At 40.7% G+C, this 27,212-nt stretch overlaps 1 protein-coding gene across 6 annotated transcripts in view; it reads right to left on the bottom strand.

Moving 5' to 3' along the window:
- Positions 1-27,212, bottom strand: part of RIMKLB (ribosomal modification protein rimK like family member B) — a 47,151-nt gene that overhangs the window by 3,201 nt on the left and 16,738 nt on the right. For 5 of the 6 annotated variants that reach the window (XM_061472278.1, XM_061472282.1, XM_061472279.1 and 2 more), the window contains 3 exons: positions 6,316-6,546; positions 3,816-3,902; positions 696-899 (listed from right to left, as the gene is read on the bottom strand). In XM_061472278.1, the coding sequence (XP_061328262.1) occupies positions 696-899; positions 3,816-3,902; positions 6,316-6,546 (522 nt within the window). Of the gene's footprint in view, positions 1-695; positions 900-3,815; positions 3,903-6,315; positions 6,547-20,602; positions 21,195-27,212 lie in introns of those variants that run through there. The other variant, XM_061472284.1, reaches the window with a different exon arrangement.

The following is a 27,212-nucleotide window of genomic DNA, read 5'->3' as shown; positions in this document are numbered from 1 at the left end:
GGCATTCTCACCAAAACTGTACTACACATGAACACATTTCATCCCATCCCTGATCAGGTTCAGTACAATTTCAGCCACGCAAACTCAACCTTCCTTCCTCCTTCCACCCTCAGAAAACCCCCTGCACTGCACCCAAAACTATGCAGAAACTCAGTTCTGTGTATGCTACGATCAATGTAGTAACCCTCCTCTTCCTCCCAGGGCACGGTCTTTACTAAAAAAGGTTGCAGGGGGAAGCCTGAAAGACTTAAGGATGCATAGCAGCTGCAAAATGCAATACAACTGTTTACTGCGCTCAGCACTTTCTTCCCTTAACACTCTCCTCTACCTTCTTACCAACTGGCCGTCTCCTCCACCTCCCTCAGTCTCAACTTCTACCTTCCTTGTTTTTCTGTTCCTCTTAAAAGGATGAAATGAATGATAACATGGCATTAGCATGACACTGCCACTACCACAGCAGTTGCTCTGCTTGTGTCCCTAGAACTTTCTCCTCCTTTTCATCCATTCTATCCAATACTTTGGGCAGAGATTGCCTCTCCTTCTGTGTTTGCTCAACACGTGTCACTTATTCCTCACTCCATTGTTTCCTCTGTAAACCCTCAACAGCAAGCACGATTAATACAAAAGAAAATGTGCAGCTTATTTCAGCTGGATTGAAAAATTGTGATCAAAACTATGAACGATGCTTTTCCTACCAAGTGAGCAGTTACTCTGCATCCTCCCATCTGTTGAGCAGCGGAGCATGGTGCCCACCACACGGCCTCCTACTACGATGACACGCACATCCTTGCCATGGGACTCTTTCACGTATTTTTGAAATAAGTAAGGGGCATCGTGACGGATCAAGTGGCTTAAGTCTGCCAAATGGTGCTTGTCTCGCGCCAGGAATACAGCTTTACCTGTATGAAGAAAAGAACATTGGAAGATTGGAAGAAGCTACTGGTTTGAGCTGCACCAAAGACCAATACGCTGCCCATTCTCACATGCCCCATCTGTAGCTTATACACATTTACAAATTCTTCTGTGGACACCAGGGTTCCACTGCTTCACTGCTTCTAAGAGTTCAGGGACTGAGAGAGCTGAGGAGCCACATAGGAGGGGGAGAAGAGAGGAGAAGAGAGAAAAAGCAGAGGAAAGCACTTTAGACACAAAAAGTGGTCTTGCAATTTCTTACTCGTTTTGGTACAGGTCCTTAATGAGAGAAAAAAAGGAAGAAATACTTAAAGAGCAGCAGACATGTAATTAATAAGACAGTTTCATTCATCCAAAAGGACTATATCTGCAGCTTACAGCTTCAACACACAGCAACCAATGACATGAAACATAACCACCAGGCAGCTAAGAACTCTGAAGCTGCTAGCATGACACTGCAGAACCAGCTGCTTGTTAGAAGCTGCTGCTTGTTAGAATGAGGCTTTTCAGTGGAACAACTGCATTCAGAGGAAAACAAGACTGCAGAGTACCCAAAATAATTTAGCAGAAGATTACACAAGATATAAAATTAATGGCATATATTACAGTAAAAACAAAAAAAACAAACAACAAAAACAACAAAAAACGCAACAAAACAAAAAAAAAAAAAAAACTCTTCAGAATTCACCAGCTTTTCTGCAAGCAAGCATCTCAAGGACCTGGGGTTTTTTTAACCTAATTTCATTCCTCTTCATTTCTAGAGCACACTGAAGATTTCTTTGTTCTTTCTCAATTTTACTAATACTGATGGAAAGTCACCCCTGAAACAGGCTCTACAGCTTCCCATCTCATTTCTAGTCTCACAGCATGGCATGCCTTTCTCTCTGAAGTTACATTTCCCAGCTCCTCTTCCCCTTTTTTAAGGGCTCTTCCATGTGTCATATTACATGTTTTCCAAAAGGCTGCCCATCTTTTTTTTGTGGCAGAATTGTAACTCAGCTATGCCACAACATTAACAGAGTACAAAAATCAATTGAGAAACTGCCTATCTTAAAATTAAGATACCAGAAATGCAGCAATAGCAGAACTAGGAGAAATAACATGTAAAGAAGAATTCCACCAAGTGCTCCAAAACCCAAGTGCAACAGCCACTGCTTTGTCTGGATTTAAGGTCTGCCCAACACAGAACACCGCCTGATGAACATGGAATTTCTTAACCCAAATGCTGTATCAGAATGTAGGCTTCAAAATCATTACAAGAAAGCTTCTCCCATTCCCAACTTAGCTCTCCTGCATTTAATGATCCTACTGTATTCCTAAAATGGGATAGGATGAATAATGCCTTATAGGGGAACTATTCACTTCTTAGGAATTATGCAGCATTATGACATCTCGGCAAAACCAAGACTGGTACATTTGCTGTAGCAGCCAACTGGACCAACTATACAGAAAATGGACCTAGAATACAATGACTTTTATTCACTGGCCAGTACCTAGGACCATGTTTGCCCATTTTGTTTGGGTTTTTCTTTTTAAATACAATTTGCAAACGGCTGCTCTTCAGTTAATCTTAAAATGCTTCCCCAGCTCTCTTCATGTGAAAGGATATGTGATGTGCATAAATTTACATTAAGATGCCTGGAATTTAAAGTGCTCTAAAGTAAAACTCGTAAACAGAGATTTATATGAATTCTGGAAAAAAAAAAAAGCAGAAGAAATTCAATAGCTGCAAACTCTGTAATTATTTAATAGATCTTAGAGAACAGGCAGTGTCAAGTCAAATCTGCCTTAGATACTCCACAATTGTAAAACTGAGCTTGCTGCAAAGTCAAACTCCAACATGGCTTCATGGCTCTACAAGCACTTTAAAACTATATAATCAAGTATTACTGCCAATAGAAGCAGGTCTATCTTCCTGTCCCAGACTTTTGCTCTCACTCTTCCATTACATCAGCACAAGCATTTGCCCGAGTAAATGACAATTCACGTAAGGAATTAATCCCCGTAAATATAACCCATCTAGATTCATCCAATAACAGCTCCTGAATTCTAGTTACTACATGACAACAAAAGCACTCACGAGAGCAGAAGAGATGCACCAGAGCAAGAACGGAGTCTTACTGACAGACAGTAAGAAAGAACTGCCACCTTTTTCTTATGCTTTTGTTTAAGGTAACTGCTGATTTAAACTTTGGTTTCTGTCTTTTTACTTTTAGTATTTATTAAATTGTTTTTAAAGCAAATTAAAAACAGTGCAACCTACTGTGCAAATAGCCTCTGAAATTGATTTTAAACACATTTTCCTTTAGTAGATCACTAACATTAAACAAAATTTATGTATTGTTTCATATTCAGTACTTAAAATAAAAGACTAAGAACAGAAGAATTTAATCTGAACCTGCTGTTATTATCACCAGCACTGTTACACAAGATATTTTTTGGAATAAAGAGATCCATTTGGAACAAACAATACATGGGATTTTATTTATATCAGAATCCTAATTATGGGCAACATAAAAAAACAGGTCAAATTAAGACTGACTGAACCAAGATTTCATTTCTTATGCCTATTTAGAAACATTCCTAAAATCCATGCAGGCTTTTATTTCCCTAAGGCCAGACCTCCCATTATTCTAGTTCAAAGCTTTCCTCACAGAAGTCACCAATGCACCATAATTTTGAAATCCCATCCCCTCACCTATTGCAAGACTCAGTTCTACTAAAACCGCTTCCCAATGTTGCGGCCTACTGAGCATTCAGAGGCCAAAGTGTAGTAGAATTTAAATGTACCACAAAGAAGTCCAATGTCCAATAGAAGACTTAACTATCTTCACTTGACAAGACAAGATCTTAGAGTCCTCCTCAGAACACCATTTTCCCCCCACCCCTGGCCTCACACCCACCTCGGTGACCCCGCGTGTTCTTCACCACCATAGGGAACTCCAGCACTTCCGCCTCATCAATCATTTTGGCAAAATTCTCATGACCACCTGGCAAAAAGAAAACCAACAACATTATGTGCCACCAATCTAGTATGGTCAAATAAGGGATATAATTGCCACACATTCCTCCCACCCTTACAGCTTAGAGAATGCAGAAAAAAACTATCAGTTAAGAGAAACTCAGTCATGAAGTATGATCAGACTTTGAAGGTGTTTGTGATCCACGGGATACGAACTCCTACGTCCTCTGAAATGAAAGACAAGTTGACAAAGGCCTCCTGATCACAACCCCAAAAGGCTCAATCCAACTTTTGAACTCTGAAGGTCCCAATTCTACCATCCTGATCCAGTTAATCCCTTTTACTTTATCAACTCGCACCTTTTCAAATATCTACCAGGAAAACAGCACAGACATAACAACAGTAACAGCTCCATCCAAACTACTAACCAGGAAAGCAACAAGGAATATGAAGTCAAAGCATAATCCAGAAAACAGCAACAACCTAAATCTTGTCACTCCTCCATCTCCCTTTCCAAGGCTTAAGACTCTTGCATCTCATTCTCCCTACTTCCTGAAGTAGTACTTCCACCTTTTTATCTCACTGCATGTATAAGGACCTTTTAATGACCATTCTGATGATTATGGTTGATACTTGAAGGTTGAGTTCAGTTCAATTCACAAAAGGCTGAGCACAGTACAAGAAATACAAAAGAGAAAGTCAGCAAACAAAGGGATGAGAGTCCTCTAACAGAATGTGCAGTAAGTAAAGAACAGATGCCAAGCCAAGACACTGGTCACAAAGCCAGCAGCAGCCATCACTACCCAGTGCCATGGAATAACATGTCATTCAGCACATCCTGTTTTTCTTGGCAAAGCCAGCTCTCCCTGGGAATTTAATACCTGTGTTTAAAAAAAAGTAGTTTCCTTCCTGTCAAATTCCAGAGGCAGGCATTAAAAGAAGTGGTGGGAAGTTATGAACAGAGATGTTCTGCAACTACCCCATTGTTCATGGTCTCCCTGAAAAAACACTGAACACTTACTCCTTTCTCAAGGAGCCAGAGCAACTATATCCATAAAGAAAGGGTATGTTTCTTCTCAGATTTTTTTCACAGTAATTTTTGGAAATTGCAATTCAGACTAACTGATAGAAACCCATGGTTTTGGTTTTGTCAAGTTTCTGTTTTTTGTCAAATTCCTATTACAAGTCTACTGGTGCAACCAGACAGAAGAAAATGAAGGCTGAGAGGTATCTTCAGTTCTTTAACATACTGTAAATAAAATCAGAAATAGCATAAGGGTAGCTCAGACTCATGGTTCCTCTAATATAGCACTCTGTCAGAAACCATACACTCCAGAAGCAGACACAAGAAACAAATAATTAACTGTTCTGGTGGCAAACAAGTCCCAAACAATTGTTGCAAGGTGAACATGAGGGCCTGTACTCTTTCTGTCCTTTCACGATAACCAAAATATTTGCAGATCTTTTTATTCATACAGAAATTTAATCCCCTTTCAGATTTTACTGAAGTCTAGATCCTTACAGTGTCCTATGACATGTAGCTCCCGATGTTCTTATCTGTTATTTCAGACAACTGGAAAACAGTGCAAAGTGGTTTAGTAGTAACACCAAAGTTAGTTGCTTGGCAGGCTGAGGTACAGCTAAAGTACCCTTCCCAAAGCATCACATCTAATCAACAAAGCCAAAACCAGAATCTAAGTGTTACAACTTTAATTTGCTTTTCTGGTTATGGAATACTTGTTTGTGGAACTGTCCTGGGTTCAGCAGTAGCAGTCATGTTTCTCCTTCTTGGTAGCTGGTGCAGCGCAGTGTTTTGACTTTCGGCTTGGGAACAGAGCTGATAACAATGATGTTTTGGTTTGGCCAAGGACTTTGTGAGCCTCATGCTCTGCCAGGGAGGAGGGGAAGCCGGGAGGAAGCAGAGACAGGACACCTGACCCAAACTGACCAAAGAGGTATTCCATACCACAGCATGTCATGCCCAGGATGTAACTGGGAGTTACCCAGAAGGGCTGGGAGGCTGCAGGGTTGGAGGAGATATTGGTCGGTGCTTGGTCGGGCTGAGGGGGGGCAAGTTATCGGTCGGCTGGTGCTGAGGTGTTGTATTCTCTTCCCTTGTTATTTCCTTTATCATTGTTATATTGGTGGTAGCAGTAGTGATCTGTGTTATACCTTAGTTACTAAACTGTTCTTATCTCAACCTGTGGGAGTTGCATTCTTTTCGATTCTCCTCTTCGTCCCTCTGGGAGTAGGGGGAGGGAAAGAAGGGGGGGGGGGGGGAGTGAGTGAACAAGTTACCTGACTGGGTTTAAACCACAACAGGAACAAACCTCATGCAACTTAATTCTATGGATTTCCAAAACTTGACTCATACCTTCTGCACTTCAAAAGCATAAATTATGGTAGGCAACTATGTTACACATTTGGTCCAAAAGCCTTACCGTATGAAAAAGTGTCTGGAAGAGGCACACCATGACCAGCAAGTTCTTGAAATGTCCAGAACTTGTTGACACAGTTGAGGATGGCCTGGGGACGATTCATCAATCGACAGCCCATCTTCTCTAGGTGGCGAAGGACTGTGATATCACTGTCACTCTGGACCCAAGGTGTTGGTACACGCACAACCACCACCTGTGGGTAAGCAGTAATGAGCTCGCCATTCACTCGGAGACCTAGAGAAGGAGGAGAAAAACATCCCGATCAACTACAAGGTCTTCAGGAGAAGGTAAACAGGCAAAAAAATACTGCACTGTATGCGACCACAACAGATACCAGACATCAACAGTAAGCACTATAACAGCACAACTATCCCTAAAATGCATCTCGTCAGTTGTGCTGTTTCACAAATGCCACTCTTAACCTAGGACGAGGCAAAAAACAGACTGTATTAGGGCACACAGTCTTAGGCTCCTTCCCAGGGTGAAAGACTTTTTTTATAGGTTGACACACCATCCTTTCTATAAATGTTAGCTACACACTAAGTTCATATCATCAGTATCCATAGCTCAGGAGGCTCTTGCCTCCATCATTTCATACCGTTCCCAGTCCCATCTTTATTGATCCCTTTATTTGTGCCATCACATTACACAACACACTGCCAAAGTAACAGAGGTTAGCTATGACCCTTAGGAAAAAAATAAAGCAAAGCAGTATTTTTAACACTGATAATTTAAACAATCTGATTTATACTAAATAAGCACTTAGAAATAACTTTATCAGCTAACAGGATAACACCCTGTGACATCAATGTAGGAACTAGAAGGAAAGCAAGCTTTGCCACCAAGACCAATGCATTACTTAATCATGACCTATAGCTTTACAGACCATGTCTCTGAGAAAGGAACACTGAAAGACAGGCTGCAGGAATGAGAATACAATAGGATTGGATGGAAGGCATCAAGCTCAATGAAGAGAGTCTGGCACCTGAAGATGGGAAAAGACAAACAGGATTTGATATTCACTTTATCTACCTTACACTGAAAGTAAAACTTTCTGATTTCAAGTATAAAGTAAGACAGCTCACACTTCAGCACCTTAAGGGTTAAAAAAAGAGACAGGTGAGCTGAGAAATCACAGCGCATCTGCATTTCTGTGCCTATGAAAGCTGTAACTAGTCAGATCTAGCCAAAATTAATTACCCGATTAGCTCTATATTCCAAAGATGTTACTTTTCTAATAGAGACTTAAATCTATTTAACCTGAAGGCACATATTGGCAGGCAATACATTTCGTTTCAAGGTGCATTAGAATTAATGAGGGGGCACGAAAGAAGGGAGGGTGTCCCTCTCTCTGTACTTCCCATTTTCTTTTCTTCTCCCCAGTCAGGACATACTTTAGAACCTTCCTTAAATATAATGAAGCAACCACCTAATTCCCAAAATGGAAGTGGAAATTGCTGTCCAGTACTCAAGACACGGAACCACACTCTGGAAGGGCCAAACCAGAGCCACATCCAAGACAAATCCCTTTTTCCAATCCCACTGCCATAACTGCACAGATAGGAGCAAACACAAGCAGCCGGGTGCTCTGGCTGCTCACCTCATTAGCACCAAGCACTGCCGCATTGCAGCTGACATGACTTGCGTGTTTAAGCAAGCTGGCTTCAGACAACACACACCCCATTACATAGAGGCATCTCAAGCAAGATAGGAAAGCAACACTGCTAAAAACCTAAACAGAATGTGAACATCAAGAAATGGACAACCATTTCCTTTCTCCAGAAAAGGGTACAGATTCAGAAAGAAATGGCTTTTAACTTAGTAGCCAGATTCTAGCTTATGCATGTATTTTCTCATTTAGATGCACACCCAGTTACTCCCACTTTTGCCACTGTAATTGCATGCATGTCCTGATCCACATGCAAGCTGTGTAGCAATCATTTTAAGGAGGACTAAATTTTCTATGGAAACCCAGAACTGCCATTGCATCTGTGTTGTGAACCAAAACTACAGAGTTTTCCAATTTATAATCTCTCAGAGTCTATTCTGCTGTTTCACTTTAAAGTCACATCACATGCTGAAGTTTTATGCACAGAGCCTGAAAAAGAAAAACAGCATTTTGAGGATATGTGGAATTCACTCACCTGGAATTCTCCTGCATACCTGCATTAGACTTGACTACCAGACCGGTGTAAATTCTGCCAGGCCACAACCCCCCCCAAGAGTGACTCTGGAAGTACGATGATGTTATCAACAGAACAATCTGAGCTTTTGTTCCAGATTCCATCATTTTCTCTGGTGTGAATTCTGTTCTTCCCAGAACAAAACAAAACATTCTCTCCCTTTACAGAAGACAGTTTACAAACAAAGACAAGAGCTACTCAATTAAATGTATAATTTGAATCACTACTACTGCCATACACCATAAAAATTAGCTGCAGTCTCCCAGCAACACAGTGCTGCAAACAGAAGCAGCTTTATTACAGTAAAAAGGAGAGAGAGATTCTGCCATTTTGCAATAAGCTTGCGTTCAGCATTCCATTCAAGACCCAGCAGTTAACAACCAGGTTAATGGTCATTCTTTCATTTATTCACCCTGACATGCAGAAAGCAGTTAACACGGAAGATCTTAATTCTTACAATTAATTTCTTTTCTGAAGAACCAACTTATGAATGCAAAGACAGAGAAGGGAATGTAACAGAGATATTACTAAAAGATTGGTTAAGGGGTAACCAAACTTCTTTTTAATCACAGAATCAACTTGGTTGCAAAAGACCTTTAAGATCAAGTCCAACCATTACCCCAGCACTGCCAAAGCCACCAATAACCATGTCACTGAGGGCCTCATCTACACCGTTTGTGAACACTTCCAGGGACAACAACTCCACCACTGTCCTGAGCAGCCTGTTCCAATGCCTGAGCACCCTCTCTGTGAAATTTCTCCTAATATCCAATCTAAACCTCCCTCTGGTGCAGCTTGAGGCTGTTTTCTCTTGTCCTGTTGCTTGTTATCTGGGAGAAGAGATCGACCCCCACCTCACTACATCCTCCCTTCAGGCAGTTGTAGAGAGCAGTAAGGTCCCCCTTGAGCCTTCTCTCCTCCGGACCAAACACCCCCAGTTCCCTCAGCCGTTCCTCATCACACTTGTGCTCCAGACCCTTCACCAGCTTTGCTGCCCTTCTCTGAACCCGCTCCAGCACCTCAATGTCTCTCTTGTAGGGAAGGGCCAGAACTGAACACAGGATTTGAGGCGCGGCCTCACCAGTGCCCAGTACAGGGGGGTGATCACTGTCCTGGCCCTGCTGTCACACCACTGCTGATATAGGCCAGGATGCCACTGGCCTTCTCGGCTGCCTGGGCACGAGCTGGGTTATGTTCAGCTCTGTCAATCAGCACCCCCAGGTCCTTTTCCAGAAGGGGATTTCCAGGAGGTTGCTGTGGCCCAAATGCAGGACCCAGCACTTTTCCTTGTTGAACCTCTTAACACTGGCCCCAGCCCATCCAGCCAGCCTGTAATGGAAATGAACTGCTCCTTTTTCAGTGATAGTACCAACCTGGTCCCAGAACAGCAGTAGTGAGTTACAATCACAGTTAACTGTATACAATGAGCTGACCTTACAAACATACAGAAGATCACACAGAAGATCTTCAGATCATACAAAAGAACCTCGGCAAGTAACAAGTTGGACCATTTGCTGGCTTTCTCAGCGGATGCCCATGGCATTGCAGATACGGCAAACATAGCTGTACAGTCTTTTGAAGTACCAACACTGAGAGTCAGGAAATTCCATGTTTATCTCAGACAGCTATAAAGTCCTTTGAAGTACCAATGCCGAGAGCCAGGAAATCTCATGCTTATCTAATACCATGAACTTTACCAACACAGAACAACCATTTCACCAGTGTTTGGGGAACAATTTCTTAGGTTATCATAAAATGTCTGGGTATTCTTTGGCCCTAAGACTCCCAAGTTGGAATATCACACTATAAAAACAGATGTAAATCCTGCACTTGAACAAGACCTGTTATTTTCCTCAGTACCAGCTTTCTTCGTCCTTCGTCTGAAAGATAAAACCCTCCAAAATGGAATGTGCTAGACCTTTAACATTATACACCAAACACCACGGTATTCAGATGAAAGCACAAAAGGAATTACAGCAATGTGAACAGTAATTACCTTGAATAAACTTAACTAGTTACACCAAATCTCCCAAATAAAGCCAAAAAGGCCCAAGTATCTCTCGAAGACAGCTCGAAGCAGCACATGACAGAAATGAGTGGGTAAACGCATGATTCCTTGTAAGTTGGCCTAACCAGTCCTCCTGCTTTTCATTCCCCCAAAAACAGCAGGTGAACTTGAAATGCAAAGCAGCTGGTCTCTGCTAAAAAGGCTTATTTTGGCCCAAACAGATGAGAACCCATGAAGTCCACAGAAAACGGACACAGCATTAAACCCTAGTGAAGACAGAAGAAAGAAGCAGAAACATCTATCACCAGTGAGAAGACATGTATCTATACCATAAGAAAGTTCTTGAGACAGTAACAACTAACATGGTAGAGTCTACTTGCATAGCAAGATATTCAAGATGACAGCTGCCTCTCAACAACCTGAGTTAGTGCCATTTCAAGGTGGATGCACATACTTTGGAAAAGAAAACCACGAAATTCTGGAACTTCTCAGTCCTTATTCATGCACGCAGTGGGTTTTTTTAGTACCTTCTGTCTTCTTCCCTATGATAAGTTTATCTCGCAATCAGTTTCTCAGTTAAACAGCATCACTCTTAAGAGAGTGGTACACATTCCAAACAAAAAGCCTCAAAAAAACAGACATACAAACAAAACTGAGTTATCCTGAGTTCACAAGTCGCTGCCCATCAGCTAAGACCCCTAAGATGACTATGTGCTTACTCCCACCCCACAGCACAACATAAGGGAAGATGCGTGAGCTTAAGCCTCAGTGAAGGAATTCTCTGACAATCTCACTGCTCAACTGGGACAATCTAAGTGCCCAAATACTGCTCAATGCGTACAGCTTGCAAGCCAACGACACTTCTGTAAGTCAATTACAACCACAGCCAGATAATGCAAGTTCTTAAACTGCAGTCTCACTCTTCTTACGATTCATAAGCATTGGTGCTTCATCTGCCCAGTTATCCTACTTGCTTGTGCTTTAGAAACTCTAAGAAGCACTTCTGCATTGCTGGCATTATGGACGGCTAAAAAGCATGACGATTTCAAGATAGTGTGTGGAGTTTCTGTACATCTTAATTAAACCCAAGCAGCATTTTAAATTGCTAGACATTTCTGAAACTCATTCTATTCAGTTTGTACTCTACACAAAACCCTTCCACCCTCTACAAAACTCAGCTCATCAGAAGATTAATAGCTACTGCAAAGCAGTATCTCATGTCCAATTTGCATGTTATAAACAACTGTACTTTCAGCTGAAACAATGGAAATGCTTTTGCAGAAGGAATATAGTTCCATGAGACAGGTCCAAAATCTGAAAGAGTTGCATCAGGCATTTTTAACGAATGCTAAATCTCAGTTAATATCAAATAACATTATAAAAGTATTTTCACTCCAAATTGTAATTTTGGAAAACTGTCAGAAAAAGCAAACTGAGTCACCAAGACCACAAAGTTTCTAAGACTCAAATTCCAGTCTTCAAAGTACAGCATGTGACCACAAGAACCACAGCCAGCTTCTTCAATGAAATGGTATGATACAATGCTAAATGTTTCCAGTACTTAATACACAAGCAGAAGGAAATTGGGAACTCTTACATGCAAGTCAAATTACTGATATGAAGCTTCTATTTTTATACAGTTTGAATCATTAGTATTAACTGATAGACTGATCGATGAAAAGGCTGAAGTAGCTGGAAATGTAGTAGCTATGGCCTGGGGAAGAAACCCAAAGGACAGTGACACAAGAGTAATAAATAAGAAACTTTCTAGAGACAAACACTATATTTATCTTTACTTCTATGCTATAAACAAAGCAGTAAACAGATTTCCATGATGAAAAACACCAAGCCTTTCAATCTGTGCCTGAAGACAACTGGTAACTGCCTTGCAACCCATGGAAGTTCATGACCTATCATACTACTTTTCTGACCAAATGGATCAAAACAGCAGGGATGACGCACAGAAGGTGGGACTGCAGAAGTTCCCCTTTCAGTACTGCCATAAATCCAGCCACATATAATATTCAAGGCATTTAAGTCACCTTCTTTCAAACTGAATTCCAAATTTCACAGAACTGTGCGACTAAGGTAAGTAAGTGCCCAAAGTGAAATAATTCGTTGCAGAGCACGGACAGCTAAGAAAGGTATCCTCATCTTTATGGCCACAGGTGACACAAGCAGGCACCTCTCAGAAGAATTTAACTTCAGTGACTGCCTGTGTCTTTGGTGAAATTCCTAGTAAATGCCAACTGCTCTGAAACAGGTAAAATGAAGCAGGAAAAACAGTGTTTCAGTATTGGGGCAGATCCAGTATGTGGAATACATTTCTAGCAGGCACAGCATGCAAGTGGAATGACGCACAGCCATTTGTGCATATTGCATCCCAGAAAATGAAATCAGAATCAAATTTTCAAAAGCACTAAACATATACCAGCTCTCATCACATTCCCAACAGGAGCTCAGAGGGACTGAGAACTTCCCAAAATATTACCCAGATTTTCCCTCAGAGATCTGTATGCTATCCTGAAAGTCTCCAGCTCTCTCAACTTCATTGTACCAATTTATTCATCTATCCATTGAGTTACTAACATCTCCCAACTGAACAGTCAACTGAACACTCAGCAAACAGGCTATAATGAATTCAATTGATTTCACTGGGGAACGCAGGACAGCCTTCCATCACACAAACCTTTCCTTGGATCACACCCTGCTACCTGCTTTTACCAATTAACCAGTTGTTCTAACAAAAATCACTGAATTTTTCTACAAACTTAAACTCACTCCTCTTCTCAAAATACCACATTACTACTTGGCATTCATTCATCCTCCCATTAACTGTCAGCCACAAGATTCTACATAATACTTGTGTTCAAAGTTCTAAAGCGTTTAATAATGAAAGTTTACCTGCAGAATTAAATGTGTTCATCCTAATTACCATACAAAAACAAGCTTAAAGCTCAAAAGGGAAATACCCTAAACTTCAGCAGATTACTGGCAATAGCAAGATACACATTCCCTCCGCAAACTCGAACACAACTACATCTCTAAAACTTTCAAAACTCAGAACACTTCGAATACACATTCTGATGCAAAAGTGGCAGAATTTAGAATTAGCAGAAGTAACATTAACAAAATATTCTATACCTCAAAAAAATCACTGCAATATTGATTTAGCTTTACATATCTATCTTCTAGAACAACTGTAAGCAACACAAATTCCTCAATACATAGCAAAAAAAATGGCATTTAAATGCAATTTTATTTGAACTAGAACTTTGAACAGCAGCTTAAGAACTGAATTTTCAGAAGTCCAGGGATTTATTAACACCCCTTTGGTGCCAGGCATTTTCTCCTCTGCATGATTTACTACCAGGCAGCCACAGTTTATCAGGAGGGCCACGAGGATGATCAGGGGCTGGATCATGTCCCATACAAAGACAGGCTGAGAAAGTTGGGGCTGTTCAGCCTGAAGAAGAGAAGGCTGCGTGAAGACCTCATAGCAGTCTTCCAGTACCTGAAGGGGGCCTACAAGGATGCTGGGGAGGGACTCTTCATTAGGGACTGTAGTGACAGGACAAGGGGTAACAGGTTCAAACTTAAACAGGAGAAGTTTAGATCGGATATAAGGAGGAAATTCTTTCCTGTTAGGGTGGTGAGGCACTGGAATGGGTTGCCCAGGGAGGCTGTGAATGCTCCATCCCTGGCAGTGTTCAAGGCCAGGCTGGACGAAGCCTTGGATGAGATGGTTTAGTGTGAGGTGTCCCTGCCCATGGCAGGGGGGTTGGAACTAGATGATCTTAAGGTCCTTTCCAACCCTAACCGTTCTATGATTTGTTTGAACACTAAGTTGTCACAACTTCTCCAAAATTTCACTGCCATGCAAAAGCTCCTTTGATATCTAGTATCACCAAGGCATTTTTTCACTCTAGTGTAGACAGAAACGGATTTCCGTAGTTCTGTGCTGGGTATTTCAAGTTCATCTTCTCTCCCTTCCTATCCTACTTACTAGCTTTTCAAACCAAGTTAACAAGCGCTGGAATTTACCCCTTGGGTTCAGTATGACCACAATCTCATCCTCCACACAATCTAAACCAAAAGTCTTCTCACCAAAATATATTTCCATACCTCAGTAGTTCAAATGAAATCACACATAGCAGAGATAAAACTATCTCTCAAGAACAGTACCTGTACCCTTCTATGCCTGAACAGAGAACAGAAATAAAGAGAAGAAGGTTCAGCTTCAATTGGTAAATTCCTAATGCAAGTATTGTGAAAAGTTTCACAAAAGGCCACTGCTGCAGCAACAAACAGAAAGCAAGAAGGTAACTGACTTACACCAGCTCTACTTCATGTCCCTTCCTGGACTCGGGGACCTCTTCCCTTCCCCAGGAAGAACATGGAATCCTTCTTAGACATGCACAGGCTATCAAAAAACGGTGAAAAACTTAGGAAGGGTAACAACACTCAAAGTGACTATGGTCCTTCTGCCTTAGGGGTTCTCTTCAGGCAAAAAGGGAGGAACAGAAGAGTTGCCTATATATGTATCTCGCTAAATCAATGCTAGCTGATTCACCTGATTATGCCTAAATCTGTGTTTCTGAGCTACATTTCTAGTCACAATACATTGTTTGCTTATAATCCCAAATCACAAGCACTTCTTCAGAGTCATGCATAAATGTGAAATGAATGAACCCACATATAAACACATATGTGAAAGCTGTATTATAAGCACTAATTCTAAACCATCTTGCTCTGAGAGTTGATTTTATGGCAGGCATGTAAGCATGGAAACTAGACTGAAATAATGTTACAGCCTTAGCTATCATTAGTATATGTATATAAACACACAATTAAGAAACTGCATCACTAATAAAAAAAATACGTTTCATGAGACCACTTCAAAAATGTTCAAACAGGAATAGAAAGAAATATTCAGTATTTTAGCCCTACTCCCAAACACGGCTACTTTAGTGATAAAACTGCTAAGATGCATTTTAAATGGAGTGTTGTAAAAACAAGTGTAAATAAAAATGCCACAAAAGGGAAATCAAAAGATTCATCAAACAAAACAAGCCAGTGTTGGAAAAGATGAAATCTCAAACACCTTGAAAAAAGTGAAATTCACCCAGAAAAGTGGACTTCTGCTTTTTCCAGTTTATGTAAAAGTTCTCATCACACATCTGCTTCTCTAATTTTCTCCTGGGCAAAGTTAGAAGAATTTTAAATATCTTCCAATGCATAAACTCAAAGAAAAAACATTCAGGATGAGATCCATTTAAATATACTGAAATTAAAAGTGTAGCTGTTGATCTAAGTTTTAAATTATTCGAATTATAACAACACAGACTCTCACAGCTCAGACTGAGTGAAGGGAGATGATTTTGACTCCAATATTTCAAAAGGGTCCCCCAATTTTTGTACAACTATATGCATGCATATATGCTGTACAGCCACTGCATAAACATGATTAGATTGTCTTTTGTCTATTAGATTTCCCTTCAAAGCTCTCAATGAATATAATGATTCTTCATATTAAGAGAAAGTTTAGGCTCACAAACAGAATTTACTGTTTTTCACCACACTTTTTTGCTGGAACTCCTGGAACAGCTTTCCCCACTTTTTGGACAGTTTTTCTACAGCTGAGTTGCAAGTCACTAGGGAGGAAATTTTTCTTCATACTGCGGGTGTTGGCAAGCCACTTTATCCACCATCGGTACTTCATCTCTCCAGGTCTGCACTGGACTTCATCTGGATCTGTGGGCAACTGCACATCACCTGGATCATAATGAATCATCCCTAGCACAACTAATTCCCTCAGGTACTGGATACCTCTCTCCATTGCAGTCCATTTGCCTGAGTGACGTATAAATTTCTTTTAAGGAATACCTTTCCTTCACACTTAAGCTTCCAGCAGACAACGACTTGTGTCCCATCCAGTCACCTCATCAATGCCCATTCCCTCGAAAGCTTCCCTACTCTCTAATTCCAGCCTACTAGCCCAGTTTACTCTAGCACCAGAGCAGCCAGGTGATAATGTGTTCACCTGGAAGATGGCTGAAATATTTCTGTACATCCCCACACATCATTCACGAATAGGGACTGAGTGGTTACCTCTTACTCTGTCTCTTCGTCCTGCTCTTGTGATGGCGCCCTGCTTCATCTTCTTTCATTACACAAGCTGACTTTCGTGTTCATTTCTTCTTCTGTACAGGGAGCACCCAGTAACGCCAGATTGGTTCTTTGGTTCAGCTGCAGTGCCTGTCACTGGGGCTGGCGTAGCCACAGAGCCTGTCACCTTACTGTCAGATCCAGAGACCTCCTTTTCCCCTTGAGGGTACTGAACAGTGTCAGCCAGGGTTCAATGGGCGCAGGCATACAGCACACTGCAGTGATGTATCCCTCTCTGAAATTGCCAAGGTGACAGCATACTTTTTCCAAATATTTTACTAGTTTTTCCAGATACTGCACTTGTTTAGGGGTAAAGTTACAAAACACTGGAGGTGCCACTGGCCTAGGTACTTGCCCATACTATTCTACACACCCTGCCACTCAAAACTATCCAGCCTTGGGACAGATCTCTCCGTGTGGTATTCTTAAACAGTTGTTTAACCTTAAAAACCTGGAACATGCTCAGCAACATGCTGTTTCCTAGTTATAGGACCATGCTAGTTTTGACATCTCAAAGATATTCAAAATCTTCAAAATCCTCAGATGCTACTGTAATTAGCAGAGTGGGGAAGATGTGGGAAGATGTCTCCTCCACAGACTGGCTCTTCAGGGAGAAAATTTAAAGGTGTTAGTATTAATAGTTTCTGACAGATGGCTCCCAAAGAACAGAGGTGACTGCAATGCTGAGTACAAATACTAGATTAGTTTCACAACCAGAAATTCTATCGTACCATTAGCCAGTGTTACAAAATAGAACATGATAACCTTAGACCAGTTCCCACGCGTGATAAACAGCACAACAGGCAACATATATTGCAACTAAGGTACTACATACTGCAACTTTTAAGAACAAACCAACTTTGACAGCAAATAAATCACTGTGACCAGAGACTATTAAGCTATATAACTAACAGTTATAACAGACTTGTTCTAACACATTCTATTCACATTTGTTGTTACCTCAACCCACTGAGGCCCACGTTGGGTGCCAAAAAGGACTGTTGTGATTTAACCTCAACTAAGCATCAGGGGGCTGATTGCTCACTCCCTGCCACTGGTGGGATGTGGGGGAGAATGAGAATCTGTGGGTTGAGATAAAACCCAGTTACTATACTGAGCATGATGTTCTTTGGTATGAAATATCCCATTGGCTAGCTCAGGTCAACTGTCCCGGCTACGCTCCTTCTCAACCTTCTCACTGGCAGAGCACGAGAGACTGAAAAGTCCTTGGATCAGAGTAAGCAGCACTGAGCAACAACTGACCCTTGGTGTGTTATCAGCACTGTTCTGACTAAAGCCAAAACAGCACTGCACAGCTACTGGGAAGAAAATGAACTTCATCCCAGCCAAACCAGCATACTCTTCCATGGTTTGAATGTCCAACCTCTGTTCATTTTAAACAGCAGGTGAAGACAAAAAAAAAAAATTCAAGACACACCTGAAAAAAAGATAAGATAATTGGGAAGGTCTTTCCAAAAGCAGAAAGAAATCCAGAGGAAAATACAGAGAGAGAATTCGAGCAACCCAGGAAGGCAGATGTCTCCTCCCATATAAGATGAATCTATAATTCTCCCTCAATGCCAAAAAATCTACTCCTCTCTCTGCCACCAACCAATTCCATCTCAGGAATTCAACCTTTTATTAACTTATTAACTTAGGCAAACTGCTGAATTCATCCTATGTGAGTTTTCAACAAAGCTGTAATGAAGACATGTAGCTTTCTTATCTGTCTCCCATAACAGAAAAGATACCTAGAAGCACACTGTCTGAAACTGTTAATAAATAATACAGAACTACCTGTACCTCCCAAGTGTTTCCAAACGTGTTTAACTGAGCCTGAATTCTGGGGAATGAAAAGATCCCCTCAACTTACTGTTTCAACCTGTCATTACAGCCTAAGGACTTTCTAGGCAAAACTGCATTAAGTTAACTGCATTAACTGGAGGCACTTATTTTGGAGACAATGTATCCTTCTTACACCAAGGAATTTAATGACACTATTTCAGGGGAAGTTTGAGCTAAAACAGATTCCAAAGCTTGCACAGATAACATTAACTCTCATCGCCAGGGAGTTTCTGTATGTCCTTTTTTTTTTACAATAGCTCCAGGTCTCTTCATGAGTACAGCCTTTTCCTACACAAAAAATACCCAAAACAAAACCCAAAATAAAAAAATTGTTCGAGACCAGAAGATACAACCCAAAACGTCTTTAACAGACATTAATATAAAACCATACACAAAGCAAAAGCTAGAGAAGGAAGAATTCCACCTTTTCCATATTTCTGTAAGCTTGCTCACTGGGCTTGTTTCTGCTTCCCAGCTTTAGCAGGTTAAAACTACACTGCAGTAGCTGCACACGTGCTCCATGCCCATGCTGTAATGAAAATACAAGTATAACACCACAGTATTATTTCTCACCTGTTCTGAATGCAGAAGCTCCCACCTAGTGCCAAAAAGATGTTAAGATATTAACTGATTGAGACATTTGCTTTGTATGTTCCCTAATCAAGACATTCCACACAATCTGGAACTATCTTCTTAAAAGAAAATGCTCCTCAGAATTACAGCCTTTCCAACCAGACCAGGCAAAGAAAGAAATCATGCAGCAGTACTGTTGTATTCACAGACAGCAGGCTAAAGCAAGCAGAAGGGACATTCCCCACTGTCACCTTGGTTTGACCTTTGAAGGCAGCACATTTAAGAGATTAGCTATTTTATCACTAATCTCTAGATTGTAAATGTAGTCCCGAGTTTAACAACCCCTAGAAGCTGTTAAATATCTTTATACGCATTTATTCTGCACTACAACCTTTAAAGCTCTTTTTGTCTTGTCTTTCCTGAAATACACATCTGCCCAATTTACAAAGAAACAAAAAGCATTGAGGGGCTACTGATCTCATCAGAAACAAACCAACAGTAGAGATGGAAACAGCAGCTTTTTTTTTTTTTACCAGCATCAGGTATGACAAATCTCCTTAGTTCATTTATCTCATTCCTCCATAGATTCCTCTAAGAATATCCTTTTAAATATTTGCAGGTTATATTTTTCTTCAAGTTCTTCCACTTTACAGGAACAGAATCATGAAAATCTCATTACCAAATCCCACTCTTGATCTGTTACCAGTAACAGAACAATAATTTACACTCACTCCTAGACTATGCCTTGATCAATTTAAAAATATTAAAAATTCTTAGAGGAAAAGGTTTAAGTGCATGCCACGCACCTTGGAAAACCCAAGTGAGAAAGGGGAAGAAATAAGCACCTCTTTAGAAATCTGTGTTGGACAAAACACATAATACTGTGTTTCTAAAACAATTTCAGTCACTGAGTTGCAGCAACAGTTTTACTTTCCAGCCCCATGCAATCCTACATTGGCATGAAGTACCACCCCAGTCCCTAATGCTCATCAGCCCCACTGGTAAGCAGGTAACACCAGCAGAAAACTCTTCTGTTGTGGAATTTAATTTCTGTGGGTATCGCAAGCTGAACCAGCTCACTGTAGGGTCTGATCAGACCTAACACTTAAATTGTCAAGATAGCACCATTTTCAGTCTGTAGAATTCCTTGTAATTTGATTTTTTTTTTTCTCTTTCTTACATTTACAACTCTGTGGTCACTGTGCTAACCCAGCTTTGTAAACCTTGGTTAAAAAAAAAGCCTGTCAGACCAGTTTCTCTTTCTCCAGCTCTTGCTCTCCTGTCCTATGCAGATAATACATTCTTCAGTGGCTCCCACTCTACCACAAAAGAAAAATTTGCAGCAAAATTGCTATAAAGGCCAGCTACCAGCCTTGTTTGAGCATGACAAACAATTACAAGCGTTAAGACATGCAGTTTACATGTATGGATGGCATCCCTTTCACCTGCAGCCACAGACCTTTTCACCTCAAAGCATCCACAAAGGGCATGCACTTTCAGCATCCTGCCTCACCTTTAGTCCCAAGCATGTAAGGAGGAGTGCACAAAGAACCATTTCAGTCTTAGGCCAGAATGATCCTGGGAAAATTGACAGAAAAACAAAAGGAAGCAGGATATGAACATGCACATCTCAAAAACTTCCAGTTGTTAAGTAATTTCTCACTACCTTTCTACCTATGCTTACAGCATGTCTCTAACCCACCATCTCTCCTCATTGGCAGCCAGACACTTTGCATGCCTAGAGTACTGTGGTGAACGGCTAAAGGCTCTTTCAGAAGGACACACTGTGGAACTGAGGAAGAGGGTTTGTGCTCCACACAAAGGAGCACACCACAGACACGCAGTTTTGGAGTATGCAGAGCTAGTCAAGAGACTACCAACAGACAAATGCAACTTGCAAACAGAGTTGTGACAATATATTTGGATTCCCTTCTCCCTCTGTTAGAGTGGTCAGACTTTGTGAGAGATGGCCCTGAGAGGCTGTGGAGGCTTTGACTTTGGAGATATTCAAAACCCAACTGGATATGACCCAAGCAACCTAATCTAACTTCAGAGCTGCCTCTCTCTAGCTTTCAAGTTGGGCACTTTGAGCACCCCTTCCAATCTCAGTGACTATGATTCTCTTACGTGGCTGCAGCAGCAGGATGCATGCTCCACAGTGCACTACTTCATAGCTCAAAATAGATTTGTGGGCTCACTGGGAAATGTCCTTCCTTTCTTTTGCACAATCAATATCATCTGAGGAGTTCTTCATGCTGGAAGTGGAAAGTGCCTCTATAGGTTTGACAGCTGGGAGGGGAGGTGGAACCACAGCTTGATTCCCTGACCACAGTGAAACTTGGAAAGGGATTTGAAAAGAAATTCAGTATATGATAAAGGCAAACACTGTCTGGAAAGCAAAGTAAGGAACATGAGGTGGAAAAAGCTGTGAAACTTTTATTGTTAAGCTACAAATAAACAACTGAAAACAGGCCTTGCTCACCAACATTCCATCCTCCTGGCAGAAGCATTCATCCAACAATGTTGTCCTCCACAGAAAGATGCAGAAAGTTGTCAGAGGCACAAAAGGTAGTTCACTTTAGGTCTTGAGCTGAGTCTGAATCTAGTTTTGTAGAACAAGTTAAGAGCTACTCCAAACCTTTAAAGAATTTTCTAGGTACAATTACAAAACCACTTGTCTCACTGGGAACAAGCAGACAAGAACTGCAACCCAGGCAAAGGAGAGCCTTTAATCTTAGTCTACAGGATATTCACAAAGATCATCTAAGTCAGAGAAACAGGGACACACAGAACACCAGCAGGAGAACTTGATATATGCGCTTCTGTTATTAATAAAAATCCTCACTGAGACAGAAAAGACACGATATAGGAATGAAAGCCACCTCTCAACAACATTAAAAGGTTGGATTTGGATGCGTGTTTTCTAGAAGAGTAACCTAAAAGATACATGTGGTTGGTGCAAGAAACCCTGGAACTCCTAAAAAATAATTTCAAGATGGTAACAACTGACTGCCTCTATCACGGCAGGCTCAGGTTCACTACTGCTCCTTTCCTTACCTCCTAGTAAGAAATGGCTCAACACAAACCACATCATCCTGCCTTGTCACCCACCCTGGGGTCTGTTCCTCATCGAGGAACAACAGGTCCAATACTTTGTATTTTTACGTTTTGTATTGTATTTGTATGTCTATAGACAAAAGTAATACATTACTTTTTTACATACATGAAGATGTTCTTAAACATCAAAAAGAGCCTGAAAGGCACCTCAAAAAAATATGGAACAAACACTGAAAGCAATGGCTTCAAACAAACTCAAACAGAAAGAATTCCAGGAATGGTATAAGCCATTTTCCAAAGCAGTTGAGAAGTTTAATGACAATGGGGACATGCCAATTTACATATTCATTAAACAAGTACAAGGGAGAACAAGGCACAAGCACAACCTCTCCAGGTATTTGGAGAGATAATTCCTCAGTCTCAATGACAGGATATATACATATCTTGAATGTAAATATATTCATGGACTTCTATTCAAGGACAGAGTACTGGGTTACCCAAGTAACGCTATATATATATATATATATATATATATATATATATGTGTGTGTATATATATATATGTGTGTGTGTGTATATATATATATATATATCTAAAACCAATGGTTATCACTACATCACTCCTGTTTTTCCCTTTTCCCTACACCCAAGTTTTCCAAAGCCTAGCTAGTAAACAGATAGATCCAGCACAGTCCCTACATGCCTGCACATACATTATTTACAGAGAATGTGCATACACGGTATTACATTAAAAAGCTACATTAAGAGAGAACTCTTGAAGCCAGAAAGTCAAGCACACAAACGTTAGCAAAAGCCACAACTAAGGATATGTCTGCAGCAATGATCTGCTGTTTTCAGTTATACAAACAAACATTCTTCCCCCCCATTTATCTAACCTTCACAGGAGGTACAGCAATCACACAAGCAGCTACTGAGGACTGTATCTTCTTTTACATTGTTCAGTGTGTAGTCCATGGATTGGTGTACTGAAATCCTTCTTTGAAACACACAATTAATCATTTCTTCTTGAGATTAATTTATTGTGCTCATCACAGTAATATCTAAATGCTTCACAGACTTAACTTATTTTGTCAGCACCACAGGAAACCAGTGAGCATTTTACTGATTTTCAGCATGGGGAAGGGAAACAAAGAGATAAAGGATAAATGAATTCTAGATGCAACATTTGGGAGACGATGATTCCTCAGTTGCTGATGCTGCTTCAACTGATTTTATTTGTGAATGCAAGCGTTCAGCTCTTTTCCAAAGCTTATCCTAGCATCCAAAGTTTGGGCACTCAGAAAATGCAAAAACATTTAATTAAAGGCAATTTCTGAGCAGTCCCAATTTAAATCACCAGACTAACAGTTTTCTTCCAGCAATATTCTGCTTCAATGTCATAAATGCCTGTGACCACACAGAAGGAATCCTACAAATAGACCTCTCCCTCACTATGCTGCAAGTTACGTTTCCAGAGCAGAACACCCTGGTACTCTAAGGAGTTCAATGAAAAAGTAGCGTCCAATAAAAAGTAGCGTGCGATCAAGTAATTTAAAATGTAATATCTGGAAACAGATACACAATAAAGGAGCCAAAGCTGCAAATTTGTTTTTGCCAATTTCTGATTTGGGGTACTTGCTCTTGCTACTCAGAATAGTATTTTATCTTTACATTTAGCAGATAATCAAAAGCAAACTTAATCACTTGACACCTAAGTAACACAAACATGACACTGGTGGAATTGCACATGAATCTTAGAACAGTTTTGCCTACCATACAGTCCTTTGACACTGCAGCTGACAACCAAGTGTCAGCAGCACTGGGCCAGCAGCCTCTATGTGGATCAGCACTTAAGGTGAATTGGGCTCTCCTGTCAGCAAATATTTGTGTTAACAGCTGGCAGAGAAATGTTTTTCTCTGCAAGAAAGAAAAGCTCTGAAGGTCTGATTTCACCCCAGGCACTGGAAGCAAGCAAGTACTGCAAGCAGCTTGCTTTGCTCCAGTCACCCCCATAGGATTCATCCCCCTAGATGTAACACTTATACTTTCACTTCCTTCCTGTCCCTCCTTATTCTTCCAGTTCATGTCCAAACTACAGATTTCTCCTACCATCAAGTAGCTTCTTTGCTTGCAATTCTGAATACCACTCTAGCCACTCAGTTTCCTGCCTTGCCTCCTAGCTTATTTTCCATTTGAAGCTCCTTGTTTGGTTGGCATCTCTTCCCAAGGGAGTTTCAACGCACAGCCCATGTTCCCACTGGTTTCCACTTCCAATTTCCTTCTTGAGGGAAGCAATTTCTTAACCAGCAAGAGTTTCACTGCAGTCTCTTTCGGTCACCACTGCCTGTTTCAGCACATTTACAGAACATGCTTTTCCCTATTGACACCAAGTCCCCTGTCCCAAACCAATTTAACTCTTATCCCTGCTATATCTGAATAGAGGACTTTACTTCACTCAGGTCTTTCTGTCAGTGAGGAGGGATAACCAACAGGAAATACCCATTATAAATTGTGTGCTCAGACCAAACTGTAGTCCATCCCACAATAGACAAGGCTACAACACCAGAGGTCCTTTTTTGTTTTCCTTTTGCACAATAGAGGGGTACGTTTACAGTATTTTCACTGTGAAGCTTAAATAAGCCATTAAGATGCTTAACAGACTATTTTGTTAAAGGATAATAACTTGGGACAAATTTATGTCTACTTTCATGGGTATAACAAGCCACTTCAGCCAAACTGAGCTCCTGTTCCAAGCTAGTTCTTCCAAAAACATACTTGCAAATTTAGAGAAAAATAGAAAAACATTCTTTTCTCTTGAAGTGCCCTCCTTCCACTGAATCGTTCTGCTGAACATTTCCAGAGCTCCCTCAGACATTTAAGATTTCAGGGGTGACAGTGTATTAATAGAGGACAAATTATAAGGAATAAAAAACTGGTTTATAATGGACAGGTTTGGCCCATTGTAATGTTAAGATGGGTGACATAAGATCCATACACAATATCAAAGAATACCTCATGCAACTTTTCAGCAGGTACAGTATGTCGCTGTAGACACCCTAAACTTAAGTACTAAACCCCAAGATTGCAGATTGTTCCTGCACGCACTGGTAAACCACTTTGCTCATACAACAATATTAGTGAGGACTTCATCTGTGTTTTCAAAGAGACATAAAAGGTTCAGATTCTTATTATGTGGGGATTACAAAGTAAAACAGTTGCAAAACTAAAAAAAAAAAAAAAACAAAACACAAAAACCCAAAAACCTGTGATCTCAATCTCCAAAACCATCTACTACTGGTAAGTTACACTCTTCTGTACTGAAGCAACGTTTCTGTTCTATCATGATACATGGTACTGTCAGTTTTCAAAATACTGTTTGAACAAATGGTCCCAAGGTAGCAAAACCAAACAAAACCACTAAAGACCACAATTCCCTTGAGTGCCAAATTTAATTTCTTCTCAGTTATTTAAGTAATGTTTCTACCAAAAATTAACCCCTCAGATGATTCTCTATCAGGTCTAAACAGCTTCAAGAGCTAATTAAAATATGAAGTCAGTCAACTTCTACTGAGGGTGGGGGAAAGCGAGAGAATCAATTCAGAACTGAAGACTTTCACAGTACTATTTGGAGAATAAAACTTGGAAGCAGAAGCTTGACTTTTCACATCAGGTTCACAATGGAATTTTGGCATTTTTCACAGTAAGTATTTGGCGGTAGAGATACTCTTTTACCTCATCATTCAAGGATAGTTACTTGGATATGGAATCCAAATATTGATACAGCCATTAGGCTACACAGTCTTCCTAAGTCAGTCTCTCTCTGTTCATATTAATCTGTTTTGTGTTATATAAAGCAAGTACCTACCAGGTCAAAAATGAAAATATTATAACTCTAAGGCAGGGCATGAACCTGGGAAGAAATACACTTGCATTCCATTACTTACCACACCTCATACAGAAGTCTTAAGAGAAGTCTGAGGCAAATGCCCCAGACTTCAGCTTCTATATGCTGCCAACTCTTCCCTCCATGTGATGGCTCAGTAAAGGCCTGAGCAGGCTCAGTGGAGATGGGCAAAGATTACATGCTTGCAAAGCACTAGAAGTGCCTGACCACACCTGGCAGAGAAAACTGACCTCATACTATGACAGAAGAGACTGGAAAGTGGTAGTTAAGATAAAGGGTTACAACAGTTAGGGGGGCTGGCTGACACTCAGCTGCCTGTATCAGCTGGTTGTGAAAATGTTTGTCCAGGACAGCAACAAAAGCATGACTGTCTTCCTGAGGGAACTAGACCAGTATGGGGTAAGCATTTACAGGGCTCAGCCCAACCTAGAGTATAAAATCTGAACGACTACCAGAAAGAGTTTTGAAGGGACCAACCGGCTTTAGCTGGGTTAAAATCCCTTTTGCCTTCCCAGTGGCTGGGGATGCCCAGTGTTGTCACAGTGAGCATATCAGATGCACGTAATGAGAATCACATTTGTAGTGGGATCCAACAGCTCTGCCAATGCTACTTATTCCTAATCCTAAAACACTTCTCAAACAATAAATAGTTTTATATTCTGAACAACTAAAGGGAATACACAACTTTTTACAAACAACTTCCTCTTCTGTTCTTGAAAAAAAGCTTAAATTAAAAGGAAATCCCTACCCCCAGAAGCTCCACAACATTGTACCAGCACAACAAGACAACAGGCTAGATACCTAGAGGGCACTTTCAAATCAAGTTCTTAGAACTCAAGGGAGATATTTATCGATCTTCTGATTGCTATGTTTCCCTACCATGTCTCAATGACAGAAACTGCCAAGAAATAGGATCTGACAGCATGAATTTTGAGCATATCATTTCAGTGATGTTACAACTACTACTGCAAATGGAATCACCTACCCTATTTACTGTGTCAGTGCACCCCATTCCCCTTCTCAACTAAAAAATCCAGGAGAGAACACTGGTGTATTCAGTCTTTTTATATCAACCCTCGACAAAGTGGATCAAATTACTAGTCTGCCACTTCCAGTATCTGTTCTTCCACTATGCTAGTACTGGACATGTTTAATTCTCCAA

The sequence above is a fragment of the Pezoporus flaviventris genome, unplaced genomic scaffold (genome assembly GCF_033815535.1).
Source record: "Pezoporus flaviventris isolate CSIRO_AGI_PZ_B2104156 unplaced genomic scaffold, CSIRO_AGI_Pfla_v1 ptg000070l, whole genome shotgun sequence".
Taxonomy (NCBI): domain Eukaryota; kingdom Metazoa; phylum Chordata; class Aves; order Psittaciformes; family Psittacidae; genus Pezoporus; species Pezoporus flaviventris.
This window is presented reverse-complemented; position numbering and strand designations above follow the sequence as displayed.